This window comes from Lycium barbarum, chromosome 10 (assembly GCF_019175385.1).
Source record: "Lycium barbarum isolate Lr01 chromosome 10, ASM1917538v2, whole genome shotgun sequence".
Taxonomy (NCBI): Eukaryota; Viridiplantae; Streptophyta; class Magnoliopsida; order Solanales; family Solanaceae; genus Lycium; species Lycium barbarum.
Window position 1 is genome coordinate 3,613,192 of NC_083346.1, and position 17,626 is coordinate 3,630,817.

General features: G+C 35.5%; 1 protein-coding gene across 4 annotated transcripts; it reads right to left on the reverse strand.

Moving 5' to 3' along the window:
- Positions 1-1,451: 1,451 nt before the first annotated feature.
- On the reverse strand, positions 1,452-15,894 carry LOC132613717 (uncharacterized). Of its 4 annotated transcripts, none has more exons than XM_060327909.1 (13): positions 15,833-15,894; positions 15,551-15,688; positions 11,256-11,307; positions 9,659-9,728; positions 9,132-9,453; positions 8,884-8,917; positions 7,323-7,999; positions 5,587-5,635; positions 5,396-5,521; positions 3,634-3,741; positions 3,431-3,522; positions 3,193-3,346; positions 1,452-1,893 (listed from the first exon to the last, which is right to left on the reverse strand). In XM_060327909.1, the coding sequence occupies exons 2-13, from the start codon at positions 15,679-15,681 to the stop codon at positions 1,636-1,638; spliced, it is 2,073 nt and encodes a 690-aa protein (XP_060183892.1). In that variant the 5' UTR covers positions 15,682-15,688; positions 15,833-15,894; the 3' UTR covers positions 1,452-1,635. The 4 variants fall into 4 exon arrangements, with proteins under 4 accessions (XP_060183892.1, XP_060183893.1, XP_060183891.1 ...); XM_060327910.1 differs by lacking the exon at positions 15,833-15,894 and adding an exon at positions 10,002-10,714 and having other exon boundaries at positions 15,551-15,822; XM_060327908.1 differs by lacking the exon at positions 15,833-15,894 and having other exon boundaries at positions 15,551-15,823.
- Positions 15,895-17,626: the final 1,732 nt, after the last annotated feature.

Consider the following 17,626-nt stretch of genomic DNA (forward strand, 5'->3'; position numbering starts at 1 on the left):
AATTATGCCTAAGGCCTAACTTTGGCTTGCAAAAATATGACCGAGGTCTAACTTTGGCTTGTAAAACTCTGCCTGCAGACAGAGTTTTGAATGCAAAACTCTCCTGAGGCCTAACTTTTGTCCGAATAGGCCTCTAACATTACTACAAAACTCTGTCTTGCTATTTTTTTATTTTTTATTTTTGACTAAGCCGGGGTTCGAACCCTAAACCTCATGGTATTAGGCAAAGGACAAAAATTAAAGACCAGCCCATAATAAAGGCATTCCTGCCAATTGCCCGATAAAAAATATGTTCGTGTTTAAACTTCTAACAAGTGAAACTCCATCATAATATCCGGGAGGAATTGAAAAAACAGAAAGAAATGGTCTCTGCCTTTGTTAAGCGTGGGGTATTTTTATTAAAATTTCATATCCATCCTAAAAAATGATTATCTTTCAATGATTTTTCTTAATATTTGGCTATCTTTTCAATTACAAGCACTAAAAATGATTATTTGTAAACTTTATTTGAATTAAACACGTTCGGACCCTAGCTAAGCCCAACTCAGACTTTTGGCTAAAGGCAGAAGTTATGTCCATCAACGAAAATGTGTCTAAAGAGCTTCATAGACGTTTTGGAAGTGGATACCATTTGCTTATACATAGAACTTTACATAAAAGTAATTTTATAAAATAATTTTTGAGAAAAGGGAAAAAAATCTTGAATTACTTACTTGTATTGTTTTAAATATAAAGTTGGTCAAATATAATAGTGATGAAGATTAAGATTTCATGTGATGAAAACATTAGCTAACGAAAATGAAAATAATGTTTGTGGTGGTACAATAAAGTTATGAGCTAATTAATTGAAGATGAATCATCATAACACAAAATGAAAAATACGCGTGCGGTGATTCATACAAGCCGACCCCAACTTGTTTAAACTAAACCGTAGTTATTATTATTTTCCACAATAATTAAATCAAGAAAATCAGTTTGCACAGTATAAAACAAGGTCCAATATATGCAAAAGCTACAAGTATAACTTGTCACGACACCAAATTTAACACCTACCTGAATACCCGACTCTAAAACCTGGGGAAAAACATATTGCTACAGAGTTTAAGATATATTACCATCACCAAACGGATATCTATAGGCAAGTTTTCTTAAAATGTGAAATTTGTAATCTTCAAAACAAGAATTCATGCTAAAACAAGTAAAAATGACCTGATGGCATAAAATTCCTTAGATTGAACAGTGATATAACTTAAATATATTTCTAGATGTAGTTTAACAAGAGATTTTGGAAAAATATATCTATGTAAACAACTTTGTTTTGGATTAACACAGCCATGAGCCAAAATCAAAGACAAATATCATATTTAATATAATAACATAGTCGTTTCAATTAGTATGTAAATTATAAAGCCAAACGCAGTTTCACAATTCCCATTTGAACTGCCTCAATATGCCCTGCAAAAATTATCCTGTTATATTCACTAAAGGGCATAATTACCTTCATATTCAATAACAGAAACCAAGGTTAGACATCATGACTAAAAGATAAAGCGATAAATCTGTACAAAAAAGCATTTTAGTCGAAGTTCAGAAAGGATGGACATTTACAAGATTTTAGATAAGTGAAGCTAGGTTTTACACTTGTTCTAACTTGATTTGAGGGCAACTTTGAGCAACATTGTATTCAACAAGTTTTTCAACTAGTGAACCGCCATTGTATCCATCCATAAGCAACTTCCCAATTTTCGACCTCCACTCCGAGCTATCTTTCTCCCACTTTCTATCATGAAAAACTCGATCACAATAGTTGAGCATCGTTCCCAGACCGGTGTTAGGTATCCAACCGTATGACATTAATACTCTTGCTTCTCCTTCACTAAGCTCTTCTCCTACCTGTGTGTAGACAATGGAAGAATGAAAAGGTTTTCAAAGAGACGTAAGATTCTATTGTTAGCAGAAAACAGGTTGGTAAGGTAAATGAATTTAAGAAAAAAGGTAAATGAATAATTTCGGATGTCAAGAGACCATTTGAGAACATTTTTGACATGCTAAGACACTTGTACTTTTAACATTTTCTTCAGATTAAAGCAACCATATATACTTTTTACACCTTCGCTGCATACAATAACCACAACTACTACTACTACGCCTCAATTCCAAGCAAGCTTAAAACATGATCTCTCTTCAATCTTGCTTCCGATCAATTGGATATAAGTTTTAACCATAAACTGGGAGAGAGCATGATACTTTGGATTAGGAGTAAATTCATTAGATTAAATTCTCATGTGAGAAACAAGGCAAAAATATTTATGAACAAAAGAATTCAAAATAAGAACCTTCCTATGACAGGTTAAAAACTTAGCTAGCTCGACAACTTCAAACATTTACATAACCCCTCCCTTTTCTCCCCTCTTTTCTATTTTGACAAGCAGATGTTTCTGGTCAGTTTGGTTTAGTATATGGAAATGTTTTGTGCACTTGAGCGTCTCATCTAAAAGCTCAAGCTATTATGGATAGAACACCTATTTTAGTTAGTTTAGGTCTTAAATATGACTGCTCACAAGCAAAGCCCGGGTATTTTTCCATTGGCCAAGGACATGGAAATATTCTGTTGATGGTGGCAATAACCTTTTGTCTACTCTGATACCGTGTTGAAACACCTCATTGAAAAGCATAAACTGTTGGAGATGGAACTCAGTTAATTATTTATTTATTTTAGTTCTGCAACAGTTTCTGATTGGATAAGTTGAAAACCAACAGTTGGTGGATATAGGTAAAACAGACGGCCTATTTTATCCAGCAACCAAATACCAATCATGATTAAAAAATTCAGATTAAATCAAATCGTACTTCAAGCCAGGCAATGAAAAAATTTGTTGAGAAGTTCGACAATTATCTATTGCCCCACTCCACTTCACCTCACATCCCCAACCAAAGGGGATAATAGATGAACTGACGCAAACCAGGATTCATGTTAAAACTCATGTCTGAAAAAGAAAACATAAGGGACCACTACGGGGAAGGTAAGTAAAAGCAACTATTTCTCACTTCAATTGACGCCAAAGAAAATAACTAGATTCTCCCTCTCCCAGGAAAAAAAGGGCCATAATAAATTTGGTCAAATCTGCATCAGTAACATGAAAATGGGAACATCATAAGAAAAATTAATATAGCAGCAACTAAAGTAAATACCGTAAGTGTTCTATTCTCGATTAGGGTGACTCTGCCACAGGTAGTAAGCTTCATAGCAGTTACCAATCGCCTGATTTGCCAATCAATGGGGGAGGAATCCGCCAGTTCAAAGAAGTATGTTGCATAGCCATATTCAGGACGCTCAAGCACAATCCTGCATGTATGTAAATATAAGTGCCTTCGTGATCCTGAAACACTACGAGGACTCTAGAACCATAACGTGCAGCCAACAACAGACCTGTTATGCCTTTCAAAGACAAAAATAAATGACTGGAGATCTCGGCACCAGCCCCATTCAACAGGCCACTTCCGAAAATGTAGATACCGTGCCTAAAGTGTAATTTGAAAAAGAAAAAGGGCAATCCACATGAGATAATAGTGATACAAAGACATTAAAATGAATATATGCAACTAGACTTTAGACCAAATTAATATTTATACCTGCTCAACGAGCGAAAACAGACAAGCCAAACAATAGCTAGCTTTTTCACCTTTTGTACACTGGAGTGGAGCTAGCTTTAATAGTGACTGTCGTTGGGAGGAGAAAAGCTAGCCAACAAGTTAACACAAAACATGACATCAAATGAATGGATCAGTGCGCTGCCTAAAAAGATATCACGAGAAAAATTAAAATAAAATAGCGTTCTAAGACAGTCCGATGCAAAACTTTTCCAGATTAGCCTATTGTAAATAGTATGAAGGGATTACATGAGATTTCAAGTTGAATCCCAGCAGGTAAAAAAAAAAACTAGGTGATTTTTTCCCATCTACCTAAGCCCAAAGTTGCCCGGCACCTATGTGGTGGGAGGTAGCAGGTGCCCGGAGAAATAATCGAGGTACACACAAGTTGGCTAGGAAACCACCATCATAAATCAAATAGTATGATGGGAATTGTGGGTGGGTTTTTTTTTTTTTTGGGGGGGGGGGGGGGGGGGGGGGTTGTGGCCTGATCCACTCAAAAGTTGTAATAGCACATAAGGTAAAGAACTCAGAATCCTACAAATCCAGAAACAACATTAAGTAGTCCTGCTACTTTCTACTTCAAGCTTTTCATCAAGGCTTGATGAAATACTTCAACAACTTTGTTAACTGACATGAATGGCTTCAGCTCGCAGAAGACTAGAAAAGGTTTTGTTTTTTTGAAACTAAGACTATGAAAGGTTTACACCTAAAAATCGCTGCTTCACATTAAAAGATATCAAAGGGCATTTGATTAAATCTGCATGTATCTAAAAACTCACCTCTTTCCATGCCCAAACTTAACTCACACTCATGCAATTCATTCTATGACTCATGATTGTTGTTATTATCTGATTGTAACCAGAAACTGCGCCACTTCACCAACAAGCTGACAAGTGACAACCAGTGGTGGAGCCAAGATTTCCGCCGAGGGGGTTCAAAATATAAAAAAGTAAACATACGAAGAAGCCTAAGGGGGTTCAACATCTATTATATATATATAAAAAATAATTTTAACCTTATAAAAGCAGTGTTTTTTTCCGCCGAGGGGGTTCGGATGAACACCCTCGGCATAGTGTGGCTCCGCCACTGGTGACAACTACTTTTCTTCCAAGCCTAGTATCATGATAGCAGATTTTTACATGCACCAATTACCATCAAAGAGACTGTCAAAATTTTCAAAAATCAAATAGTAGCCTAAACCTCCAAGTTCTTAACTCATTGAATAACTCCATGTTCGACATTCCAATTGCAAAACTATTAATTCTATATCCTGAATCCATAATGATCAATAATCAACTGCCAATCATAAGCATGGCAAAGGATAATGGTAATTTTGACTAGTAAATTATTTGAGAAAGGACAGACTTTGATATGTAAAAGAAAATGACAGCTAACACACTCAAGAACATGAGGCTTCCATAATGGAGGTCTCAGGTTCGAAACCCCTGCCTACGACAACAGGGGATTTGCCTTCTGGGTCGAGCTCGTCGCACGGGGCTTGCCTAGTGCGGGTTATCTCTCCTGTGTTGTTTGCAAGCTATTGCACAGGAGCGGGGTTTACCCTGTGCGCAACCAAAGGGTAGCGGCTGCGGGTTCCTTTATCATCAAAAAGATCATTGACTGACTAAAATCTATTGCATGCTTCAGCAGGAAACATGTAATTCGGACACAATTACAAATATAGGTAGATTTCCTCCTCAATTAGTGACAAGAAAGATCATGAGCACATGTATGGCCATACCTTAGATAGAGCAGCTTCAAGCTCTGAGAAGCTGTCTTCAGAGGACAAATCATCAATAGGTTCATTACTCTCATTTTCTCCATAAAGTTTCATCTCATCAACGCTTACGCCTTTTTCAAGTAATACCTGCAAAGATCGATAAAGGCTGTGAACAATCTGATTTTTAACATGGCAATTTGATGGGAAAATACCTGCAAGAGTCCAGGAGCATCTTCCTCCATTGCTACTTCAACTGAATCTCTGCATTGTTGGAGAAGGATATGGATAAAATGTGTACAGTATACGTAAATACATGCAGTACATGCGAGCACGTGTCTGTTGAGGTATCAGTGATGAAGTATAATTGAATAGAGAGAAAGAAAAAGGGAGGATAAGGGCCATCCGTAGTAAATGTAGAAATATACAAAATTGACATATACATCTATATATACTAGTCTCTATCAACGTGCCTCGCACGTTATTCCCTGTCAACTATTATAAAGATTATATCTAAAGAAAATAAAAATTTTGTCATTTCTTTGGTCCTAAAATATTTATTCTATAGCTCTTGCCCAACGTCATTTTTTCGGTGGACAAAACCTTAATAATTTATGCTATCTGACGTGTTCTCTAACTTCATTTATATTTACTTAGAGCCTGTTTGGATGGGCTTAAAAAAAGCAGCTTATAAGTTGTTTTCAGCTTATAAGCTGTTTTAGATAAGCTAAGTCAAACGGGCCCAATTATTTTTTTGAGCTTATTTTAAGCACAAAATGACTTTAAGCTGGTCAGCCAAACACTCAAAAAAGCTAAAAACAACTTATAAGCAACTTATAAGCCAATCCAAACGGGCTCTTAATCTTAATTTCGCTACCGGTTATGATTTAATAAAAGGAGAAGAAACGTCTGATCGTTGAATATGTTAACAATATTATATTAGTAAACCTCTGATTGTTGAATATGTTAACAATGTTATGTTAGCCTACAATTTGTCTTCACGTGTTACCATTCATACTCATAAAATTAATTGATCAACACGTGATTTTTACTTCCTTTTTTTTTTTTTTTTTGTTCTGTTTTTCCTTTGTAAATTAGTTATCTGTGTTGGTACAAACCTTTTAGTGTAGTTTGTCAAAATGGAATGATATCTCGTATCATATCAATAAATAAGTAATATCATAATTTAGCAATTGAATTTGGAAAAGGAACGCTACTATTAGGCTAATGTCAAAAGTACGGATATTTCCTTATTTAAATATGATAGCAAAGATGTTGTTTAATTAATTAGATTGGGAATCAAATTTCAGAAGCAGTATTTTTTTAATACTCTATCTTCAAATGGGACAATTTTTCTTTTTACCAAAATAGACAATAGAAATATGATAGAATTAGATTAAAAGGATACGAAAGTCGTTTAATATTTGAAGGATATTTTGATCAACTAACTTTTATGCTCATGCTTTTATATCAAGATTTGGAAGAAAAACCAAACCAGATGAAGAACTAAAAAACACCAAACAACAATGTTGAGCACAAAAAATTAGAAGCCCATCTTATTTAGGCATCAAAATCCAGAGGTCTCCTGCCAAAATAATCTAATGTTGGACAAAAAATTAAATAAAGAAAATTGATCACTAAAATTGTACCAATAGTTATGACATGGCCACGTGAGGTACATGTTTAGTGTATTTGTTTTAGGATTCTAATTTCAGAATTGTAGTCAAATTGCAAATTTTTGGTTGGATTCAAAGTTCTAGATATCTGGGAAAATCTTACATATTACTAATTTATCCAATATGGAATAGTTTTACTAAGAATGTTTTGGCTTTTGAAGGGTATTAAAAGTCGTTCAATATTTGAAGGATATTTTGGTGAACCAACATTTATATTCATGCTTTTAAAATAATATAGATATAGATAGTGTATAGTCAGCAAGAGGAAATTTTACGTGGCAGTTTTCCTTCGCTTCCGTGGCCGGCTAACTTTTAGTGGAGCTGGTGCTGATGAGATGGGTGTGCAATCCGAGACAGAAGAAACTAATTTGCCTGGGCACTCTGCAACTCTACCTATCTCAAATGAAGGAACCCCTTTCGAAGAGAACAGCTTCATTCGCTCTCGTAACAGCATATGATCCAGTTCATCTTCAGAAGACTCATTGGCAATTCCAACTTCATTTTTCACCAGAAGCGTGCTACTATGGGGCAAACTACCCATTCCATTCTTCACAGTAGTTTCAACCATATTGTTATCCAGAGGTTCAAGCTTGACATGTACAAAGTCCGATAAAGGAGGACTAACTTTCCTTTTCCAATTAAAAGATGAAAGGTCTTGTCCACGACTTGATTCTTCATGCTTGGGAAGAGTTCTCCCATCATTTCCTAGACTTTCCGTTGAGTTTCCACAGTTGGACGACTTATTTTTCTGCCACTGATGCCCCAACTCAAACACTTGAGGATCTTTACTAGACAAACCTCCAACTGCCACAGTTGAAGAATTAGAAATCCTATGAAGTTCACGAGAATGATGACCTTTCATCTTAGAAGGACAAATCTGTCCTTTTACTATCCCAGCACTTTGAAAATTCGTGTCATCCATGAGTATGCTGGAAAAGTTGGAAGGGTGATCCTGCACAAAATACAGAAATTGGCAACTTCTACAGCTGACTAAAAAGGAAATAACAAGATATGAGCAGGCAGTAACGTGACCGACATTAAATTCCAGTTTTCCTTGCCCTCCCTGGAGAATGGTGTCCAACAAAAAAGCAGTTCAGTGGGGAAAGAAATTGGCGAATAAGTACTTCCGGAATGACTAAAAAGACAATTCCCAGAGCTTCTTCTCTACAGACCAACATCTATAAGAGATAAAGAGATAGGGAGAACTATCAAGCTCATAATGTCAGTTTTTTAGGGAGAACGATCAAGCTCATAATGTCAGTTTTTTTTTTTTTCAAGGAATGCAGTATTGTAATTGAGCCAAATAATCGCATAGGAAAACCACATGACAGACTAACATAGGTATGTAACAAATTTCTGCAACAAGCATAGGATTCGACCTGCTGGATTTGAACCAGCAAGCAAGAAGGATGTTCCCCAGGATGTTCCCCTGCTCTTCCCTAACCTAAGGTCGAACGTATACCAACTTTCATGGCTAAGCTTCGAGCAAAACTGCCCTAGTTGCAAGATGTAAAAACATGATTATGACGGTGGAAAAAAAGAAATTACAGAATATTACTAAATACTTATAAATCTTGTCAAAAATAATCAAGCGCAAAAGTTTGTAGCCCAAGAAGCTACGAAAAAATATTCTCCGTGTAGCTAAAAATTGTAGCATATAGTTCGCAAACCCATGTCAATGGCTGCTTCTTTTTTCTCTTTCTTTCTTTTCCTTTTCATATTTGTTCACATGGGTTCCTTGCTATCAGTTAGTTCCACAAGTTGTAAAACTATATAAATGCATTAAACAAAATTTCGTATGATTTGCACCAAGAAGAGAAAGTTATAGACAATTACCTCTAAAGTTGACGCCTTCAAGCATAGCTCTTTCCTGTCATTGAACCAAGAAGCATAAGATCTAATTCTTTTTAGAACTTTACAGTTTACAGGTGTCAAAGATGTGTAAATTGAAAAGTAGGTAACAGATATTTCAGAATTTTACTCTTTCGAACTAAGTTTGACACCTGCATTGGACATGGATTATCAAGACTTAAGACAAAGGCACCTCATGTAAAAATGATTAAATTGTGCATGTATATAAGCACCTTGACTGTAAAATTCTCTGCCTATCTTTGAGCACAACAAAATCAAGATCATCCAAAAAATCATCAGGTTTCTTGCCATTGATTCTCAGTATTGCTTCTGCGTCAGCACTGGATGAATCATTGACAAGGTTAATGGAAGAGTTCACTGTGATACTCTCCACAGACTCATCCTTCACAATGATAGGAAACCTTGGTGATAATGATTGTTGAAATGTACTCTCAATGGTATCAACTTTTTCTGCAGTATCTGCAGAAATATTCATCTGATTCTGAAGTGTATTCGTATTTGCTTCTGTTTGATGGAGACATTGCTGCGCATCACCTAAACACATGTCAATTCAAATTGTGAGCAAACAATTTAAATTCGTGAAAATCAAACTTGAACATTTTAATATCTTATTAGAGTGCTGAACCCTTTGACCAATAATGTCATGAAAAAATTTAGGTCATAGGACATAATTCAAGCAAGCACACTAAACAAGAATCTCAAATTAAATTGGATCCAGCACGAATGGGAGAAACTTTACCAGTAATATTTTTCTGCTGTGCCAAACTCCCTAGCCCCTCTTGTTGAACTGAATAAGCCAAATGGAGATTCTGCAGAAGATGTTTCACTTTAGTCACCATGTTACCAGAAGGAATTAAAAGTAATATGAACCCTAAATTTAAGCACAGGTGATCATTATGCAAGAAGACCTCAGTTTTGCCTGCTTATCCATCAAGCGAAGATAAGAAAGAAGAAAGTTGAAGTAAAAGAGGACATACACCTTAGTTATACAGAAATGCATTCATGCTAACACTGAATTGAGTAATCAGCTAAATCATGAAAAGCTATTATTAAAATCAGTTTCTGGCACTCGATCGTACTACCTTCGAGGAAGAGGAGAAGAAACCATAAAGAAAAGGAGCTTAGACATACTCCTCTCCACCAAAGGTTCACCACACATCTTTTTCATGTCCCTGAACATATGTCATTGTCAGTTTTGGTGGCCACGACCTACTCCACAGCTAGCAATATTCTCCCTACAAGTCCAACAGTGGCTTTCCTCATGCTCCCTTGTATTTCAGTTTCTGGCACTCGATCATACTACCTTCGAGGAAGAGGAGAAGAAACCATAAAGAAAAGGAGCTTAGACATACTCCTCTCCACCAAAGGTTCACCACACATCTTTTTCATGTCCCTGAACATATGTCATTGTCAGTTTTGGTGGCCACGACCTACTCCACAGCTAGCAATATTCTCCCTACAAGTCCAACAGTGGCTTTCCTCATGCTCCCTTGTATTTCAGTTTCTGGCACTCGATCATACTACCTTCGAGGAAGAGGAGAAGAAACCATAAAGAAAAGGAGCTTAGACATACTCCTCTCCACCAAAGGTTCACCACACATCTTTTTCATGTCCCTGAACATATGTAATTGTCAGTTTTGGTGGCCACGACCTACTCCACAGCTAGCAATATTCTCCCTACAAGTCCAACAGTGGCTTTCCTCATGCTCCCTTGTATTTCAGATTGTACGCACCTTTCCCTAGTCCCAACAAAATCACCATGGATTTGCCGTTCGTTGTCTTAAAAGTTCATCATCTGAAGTACATACAGAGTCAGTGAAGTGTTCGAATTCAGTAGGACTAATTTGGGTTTGTCATTAGCACGCTAAGTAAAGAGATATGTGCCAGTGGGAGTCCAATTTTGAGAGACAGCAAAACCTAGTTCAATTGTGTACAATAGACGGAAACCAGGGAGAGGAGGAAGTTGATATCATTGTAGAAAAGTGAGAATGCTAGAGATAGACGGAGTGGAAATAGCGCTACGAGCCTACAATCAGTCATTTTATTTCTCTGCTCTTTTTTTTCCTTGAGAGGATGGGGAGAGAGATAGGTAACGTTACCAATATTAATCATTTAACCAAAACGCATGCTCTCAAATAACAATAATTTCACAGAAGCAAACATAAACATTTTAGAACAAATCCTCCTCTAGATGGATAAAAGAAGCCAAAAGGTAATAAATTAATCAGCATCTTCCTTTTTTTATATAGCAAGTGTAATTGATTACTCAACATCCATAAACATGACTGAGTAAAATCAAGCTATCTGTCAGGCTCCACTAGGGTTTTATTTAATACCTGTGAATCACATTGTTCATCTTCCTTTTGCATGACGGTATCAATTGAAGACCTGCACATGTTACCATCAATGTCAAATGCAAAATGAACACCACTTTTTCCGGGAAATTTTGTAAGGATGACTAAATAGAAAGACTTTTCTGGTAAGCTACAGTGACAAAGTTTTAAAACATTTTCCCAGCTAATAAAGGAAACCAACAAGAGGTACCACCAAACAATAACAACCAAAGCAATCGTGGCAAAGACAAAAATTCTTTGCATATTCTACCTTGTATATATCTACAAAATAGTTTCTACTTGATTTTTCTAGATGATTGAGATTTTTACTTTGGAGTAGCTCGGTGACCAAGCAGAATGCACTAGTGGTAGAATGTGTTAACGACTTTAAGAGTCTAGACAGTCCTCATATTTCAAAATAGTTTGTAAAGAAGGTTACTCTACTCTTTTTTTTTTTTGGAATAAGAAAGAAGGTTACTCTACTTCATTTACTCTTTAACTACCTGTGTCCATCGAAATAAATTTCTTCACTAGATTCTCGCCAGCCCACTACTCCTACTGGTTAATTGTTGTGTCTTCCTACATTGGACAAACCATTCATTTTTTAGCTGCCCTTACCCTCTTTTCTTGTTTTAGTCTGACACTTGAGAAATACAAGAAAAAGAAATCATAGCCCAATGAAGAATAACATATCTAATTGTTAGTAATAACAAAGAGATGTGGTTAAAACAGTGGACTAGGCAAAAGCCATGGATTATAGTACTATGTTTTACTTTTATCTCCCTTCCAAAACCGAGAACATAACACAATAGCTAAAACTTCATCATTGTCAATCAAAATGTAATCTTTTCAATAGTATCTCTGCTTTTTCTTCCCGGTTTTTTTTTTCTTTTTATTATACTTCCAAAACAAGTATAAGGGACTACTGGTATTCATCGACCTAGAAAAGGCTTACGACAAAGTTCCAAGAGAGATCCTATGGAGATGCTTGGAGGCTAAAGGTGTACCTATGGCGTACATTAGGGTGATCAAGGACATGTATGAGGGAGCCAAAACCAGGGTAAGCACAGTAGGAGGTGACTCAGAGCACTTTCCAGTTGTGATGGGGTTGCATCAAGGATCAGCTCCTAGTCCGTTTTTATTTGCCTTGGTAATGAATGGATTGACGCGGCAAATTCAAGGTGAGGGGTGTATGCTTTTCGCGGATGACATAGTCCTAATCGACGAGACTTAAGCTGAGTAGGACCAAGACAGAGTACTTAGAGTGTAAGTTCAGTGAAGCACCTCAGGAGGCTGGCTTGGAAGTGAGGCTTGGTACCCAGGCCATCCAGAAGAAAAGTAGTTTCAAGTATCTTGGGTCTATTATGCAAGGCAGCGGGGAGATTGACGATGATGTCACACATCGTATTGGGGCAGGGTGGATGAAATGGAAGCTTGCTTCCGGAGTGCTATGTGACAAGAAGGTGCCACCACAACTTAAGGGCAAGTTCTACAAAGTGGTGGTTAGACCGACTATGTTGTATGGGGCGGAGTGTTGACCAGTTAAGATCTCTCACGTTCAAAAGATGAAAGTTGCCGAGATGAGAATGTTGAGATGGATGTGTGGCCACACCAGGAGTGACAGGATTAGAAATGAGGATATTCGGGACAAGGTGGGAGTGGCCTCGGTGGAAGACAAGATGTGAGAAGCGAGATTGAGATGGTTTGGGCATGTGAAGAGGAGAGACACAGATGCTCCAGTGCGGAGGTGTGAGAGATTGGTCGTGGATGGTTTCAAACGAGGTAGGGGTAGGCCGAAGAAGTATTGGGGAGAGGTAATTAGACACGACATGGCGCAGTTACAGCTTACCGAGGACATGACCTTAGATAGGAGGGTTTGGAGGACCCAGATTAGGGTAGAAGGCTAGTAGATAGTCTCGTTATCCTTTCTTATTAGTAGTCGCAGTATCGCAGTATAATTTCTTGTGCTCTGATTTCTGCTATTATCTGTTATTTCCTGTGCTTTGATTATCCTATGTTATCTATGTCGCTTGCGTTATTTCATTTCCATATCGCTTTGAATCTCTTAGCCTTATCTGACCTCTTTTTATGCTTTTTTTTTATTGAGCCGAGGGTCTTTCGGAAACAGCCATCCTACCTTGGTAGGAGTAAGGTCTGCGTACACTCTACCCTCCCCAGACCCCACATTGTGGGATTTCACTGGGTTGTTGTTGTTGTTGTTGTATACTTCCAAAACAGTGAACTAAACACTAAAAACAGCTGTAAGTTGCCATCCTTTTCATAAAAGTTCCATCTTTTGCAGCAGTACATCTTTATTTTTCTTTATCCTTTGCTTCTACTTCCAAAACTGCAAACTAAACACAATTAAACAGCAAAAAAATCATCTTTTGCGAGATTTTTTTTTTTCTCTGTAATTTCCAAAACTGTGATCTAAACACAATTAAACAGGCAAAAAAATATCTTTTGCAAAAATGTTGTTTCTTTCTATAATTTCCATAACTGTAAACTAAACACAATTAAACAAGCAAAAAAATAAAAAATAAAAAATCATCTTTTGCAATAACGTTGTTTCTCTCAGTAATTTTCAAAACTGTGAACCAAACACAATTAAACAGGCAAAAAATCTACTTTTGCACGAATTCTTTTTCCTTCTCTATAATCTCCATAACTGTGAAGTAATCTCTGTAAACTACCTAACAAAAACTTATCCATTTCATCAAGTTGTTTTCCAGAAATAGCAAATTCTATACATAAAAAAGAAGTTTTAACTGAAAAACCAAACTTACTCCAACACTTGAGAAGTTCCATCAGTAGAATGAACATTAGAAGATTCCAGAAGACGTTTGCTAGCTAGTAGTAATTTCTTTTGCTTTTCATTTATATTTCCAAAACTGTGAACTAAACACTAAAACCTGCTATAACATTCCCATCTTTCTCATAAAAATTCCATCTTTTGCAGCAGTACATGTTAATTTTTCTTTATCCTTTACCTTTTTACTTCCAAAACAGCAAACTTAGCACGTTTAAACAGTAAAAAAATCATCTTTTGCATGAATATTATTTAGTTCTCTGTAATTTCCAAAACTGTGGGCTAATCACTATAAACTAGCTAACAAAAACTTATCTATTTCATCAAAGTTTCTTTCCAAATAGCAAAGTCTATGCACAAAATTTTCTTCTTTTGCAAGATTTTTTTTGCTTTCTTTATAATTCCCAAAATTGTGCACAATAAATTATCTATTCCATCAAAATTGCTTTCCAAATAACAAATTCTACAACATCAACAACATACCCAGTGTCATCCCACAAGGTGGAGCCTGAAGAGGGTAGAGTGTACGCAGACCTTACCCTTACCTCGCTGTTTCCGGAAGACCCTCAGCTCGAATAACGCATATCATAGCAGTTTTAAAAGGTAAAATAGCAGAAGTAAAGCAGGCATAGCAAATAAAATCAATACACAACAGCATAAAAATGTGATAATCGAAGCCGTTGGTTTTTTAAAAGATGGTGCAGCAAAACGAAGATTAAAAATGGTTGAAAATTGTCTCTCACTATTCTTTATTAAGCATTGGAGGGCTTTAAATAGCCAACTTAAAACAAAAAATCTGCATAATTTAAAATTCAGAAGCCTATAATATCTCAAATAGACTAATCTATCCAATAGAAATTTAAAATTCAAAAGTACATTCATACTAAACCTAACCAACTTATTACGCTAAAAATAAAATTACTGCAGTAACTGAAAGCAACCTTCAACAGAAACAACACATAGTAACGCGTGTCCACTATTCTATCCCATAGAAATTTAAAATTCAAAAGTAAATGCTTCCTAAAAATAAAATTACTGCAGTAACTGAAAGCAATTTTCAACGGAATCAAAGAAACAACAGATAGTAACAGAAAATCGAAGGACAAAATAACTACGAGACAAGTACTAACTCTACTAAATAGCAAATTCTATGCATAAAAAAATAAAAAATAAAGGAGGACTAAACAGCAATTCCTCTACATAATAATCATCATAACTAACTCAACAACCTTTGTACCACTCCACAAGCACACTGTACAACTCAGGTAAAGCTTATCAAACAAGTTAACTGAAAAAACAAAACTTGCTCCAACACGTGTCCACTAATCTATCAAACAGAAATTTAAAATTCAAATGTAAATTCATCCTAAAAAATAAAATTACTGCAGTAACTGAAAGCAATTTTCTACGAGACTAATACTAACGCTACTAAATAGTAAATTCAATGCATTAAAAAAAAAGAGTTAAAAAGTGAAAAAACAAAACTTACTGAGTAGAATTGACACTGGAAGAAGATTCTAGAAGACGTTTGTTGGCTAATAGTAATTTCAATCGCTGTTTTAACGGAAGCCGTTCAAATTCACGTTCATCATTCTCCATTGAACAACAAAACTCACCCATTTTCTTTCTACATCAATTGAAAAAAAAAAAACGGTTTTTTTTTCTAGGGTTTTTATGAACAAATGATTTTTTTTTTATTTGTATAGTTATATATACAAAGGAATGTATAGAAAAAAACATGTGAGTGAGAGAAGAAGAATTGTACGATTACCTTTTTAGAGGTTTCTTTTTGTGTGACGATTTTTAAAAAAAAAAATTGTTTCAGAGAAAAGTGAATGTGAGTGATGGATTTTGCTTTTGGATAATTTGGCGCGATTTATTGAATTGGGCTTTGGCGGATCGCAAGTTTTGGGCTCTTTGTCATGGGCCAATAGTTTGACCTATAGAGAAAAATTGTCGGCCTACGAATGTGGTTTCGATACTTCCGGTGATGTCATGAGTCGTTTTGATATAAGATTTTATCTTATTTCCTTTTTATTTATTATTCCTAATCCGGAAGTAATATTTTCCTTTCCTTGGGCAGTCAGGGGAGAAAGTGTTGCATTGCACCGAGAAAATTTGGTCGAATGAACATTTATTATTAGGAAATTACGCGGAATGAACTTTAAAATTGATGTTCTTGAACTTTTGACTCTCACTTGGTTTATAGGTAAAATTTCGAGGTCAAAAATTAAAATTTGGTTTATTTAAAAAAAATAAAAAAACTCACAAGGTAATTGAGGTCAAAACTCTAAGACCACCCACCTCAATTGTCATTTTTGTAAATTGCAGTCTTTTTAAACTACTTAGTATTTAGGAAATATTTGAAATATAATTACAAAATATCCATCTCTTTTGATATAGGAAAATATTTGAACAAAAATAAATTATTTAAATACTGAATACTCCATAAACGATTAATCGAATTTGAATCAGTTTGTAAATCATTCCTGGAGTTTGAAACGCGCAGTTCAAACTTTAAGAATAATTCATGGAACTCAAGAGTTCTACTAGCTTAGAATTTCTTGTGATTCTACCACATTTTTGAAAAAGGTAATCTCCATTATCCAATAATTACAGCAATATATGGGTGAAATTATCAAGTGCGAATTTGCGTAGTGTTATGGAATTACTTATGTAAGTGTCAAATCTGAACATATTTGTACGAGAAAGGTGATGTGTGTGTTGGTATAGTGGATTGTGCATGTTGTGGAGTGCTTGAAATTGTTTGTGTGTTGGAGTTTGTGTAGTGACTATAAGAATATGTACAGTGAATTGAATTTCACGAATCATTCCTAGAGTTTGAACTTATAAAAATTTAAGTTTCTTAAATTGTTCATGGGAATTGAAGCTCTAGCATATTTTACTGGAGTTTCATGTGTCAAAACTTCAAACTCCAGCATTGTTTGCTGGAATTGTTTCGAAATTTAGCTAGGAGCACTTTTATTCATAAAAAAATCCATATCAAAGGAGTGGCTAGTATTATGAGTAATAATTTTTAAAATAGTGGTTAATGTTTAATATAACTAATGTTAAAAGTGGTCATTGTCAATTTTTTCCAATTGCATCTAGTCGTGAGATGGAATTTTGTACGAGAAGGTGAATTGAACTTCACAATCACTCATGGAGTTTGAGCTCCATAAATCGTTTATGGGGTTTGAAACTCTGCACACTTTATTGCACTTTTGGGAAATGGGAAGGGAAGTGTTACTTCAGTGTTGGAATCCGCAACTTAAATAGCACAAAAAAAAAAGTTGAACCAAACTAGTACAAAAAAAAAATGGAATGAATTATTTTTTAATTAGTATAGACCTCTCGTATTGGATGAATTATTATTAAATCAAATATTTAAATTTGTATATTCAAATATAATAAAACACTTAAATCAAAACCCTATAAATATTACAAGTTTCAAAACTTGCTTTGGGGCACTTTAGAACCCTTAAAACGACGATCCAAACGTTTAGGTGGACTTCATGTAATGAGCCGACATTATTGTACGCAAAAAAACATATTAAGTTTTATA

Coding starts and splice junctions, on each gene's coding strand:
- LOC132613717 (XM_060327909.1), bottom strand. CDS start 15,681: ATGGGTGAGTTTTGTTGTTCAATGGAGAATGATGAACGTGAATTTGAA. Junction 9,729..11,255: donor ATGAACAATGTGATTCACAG/GTATTAAATAAA, acceptor CATCTTCTGCAG/AATCTCCATTTGGCTTATTC. Junction 8,000..8,883: donor TGAAGGCGTCAACTTTAGAG/GTAATTGTCTAT, acceptor TATTTTGTGCAG/GATCACCCTTCCAACTTTTC.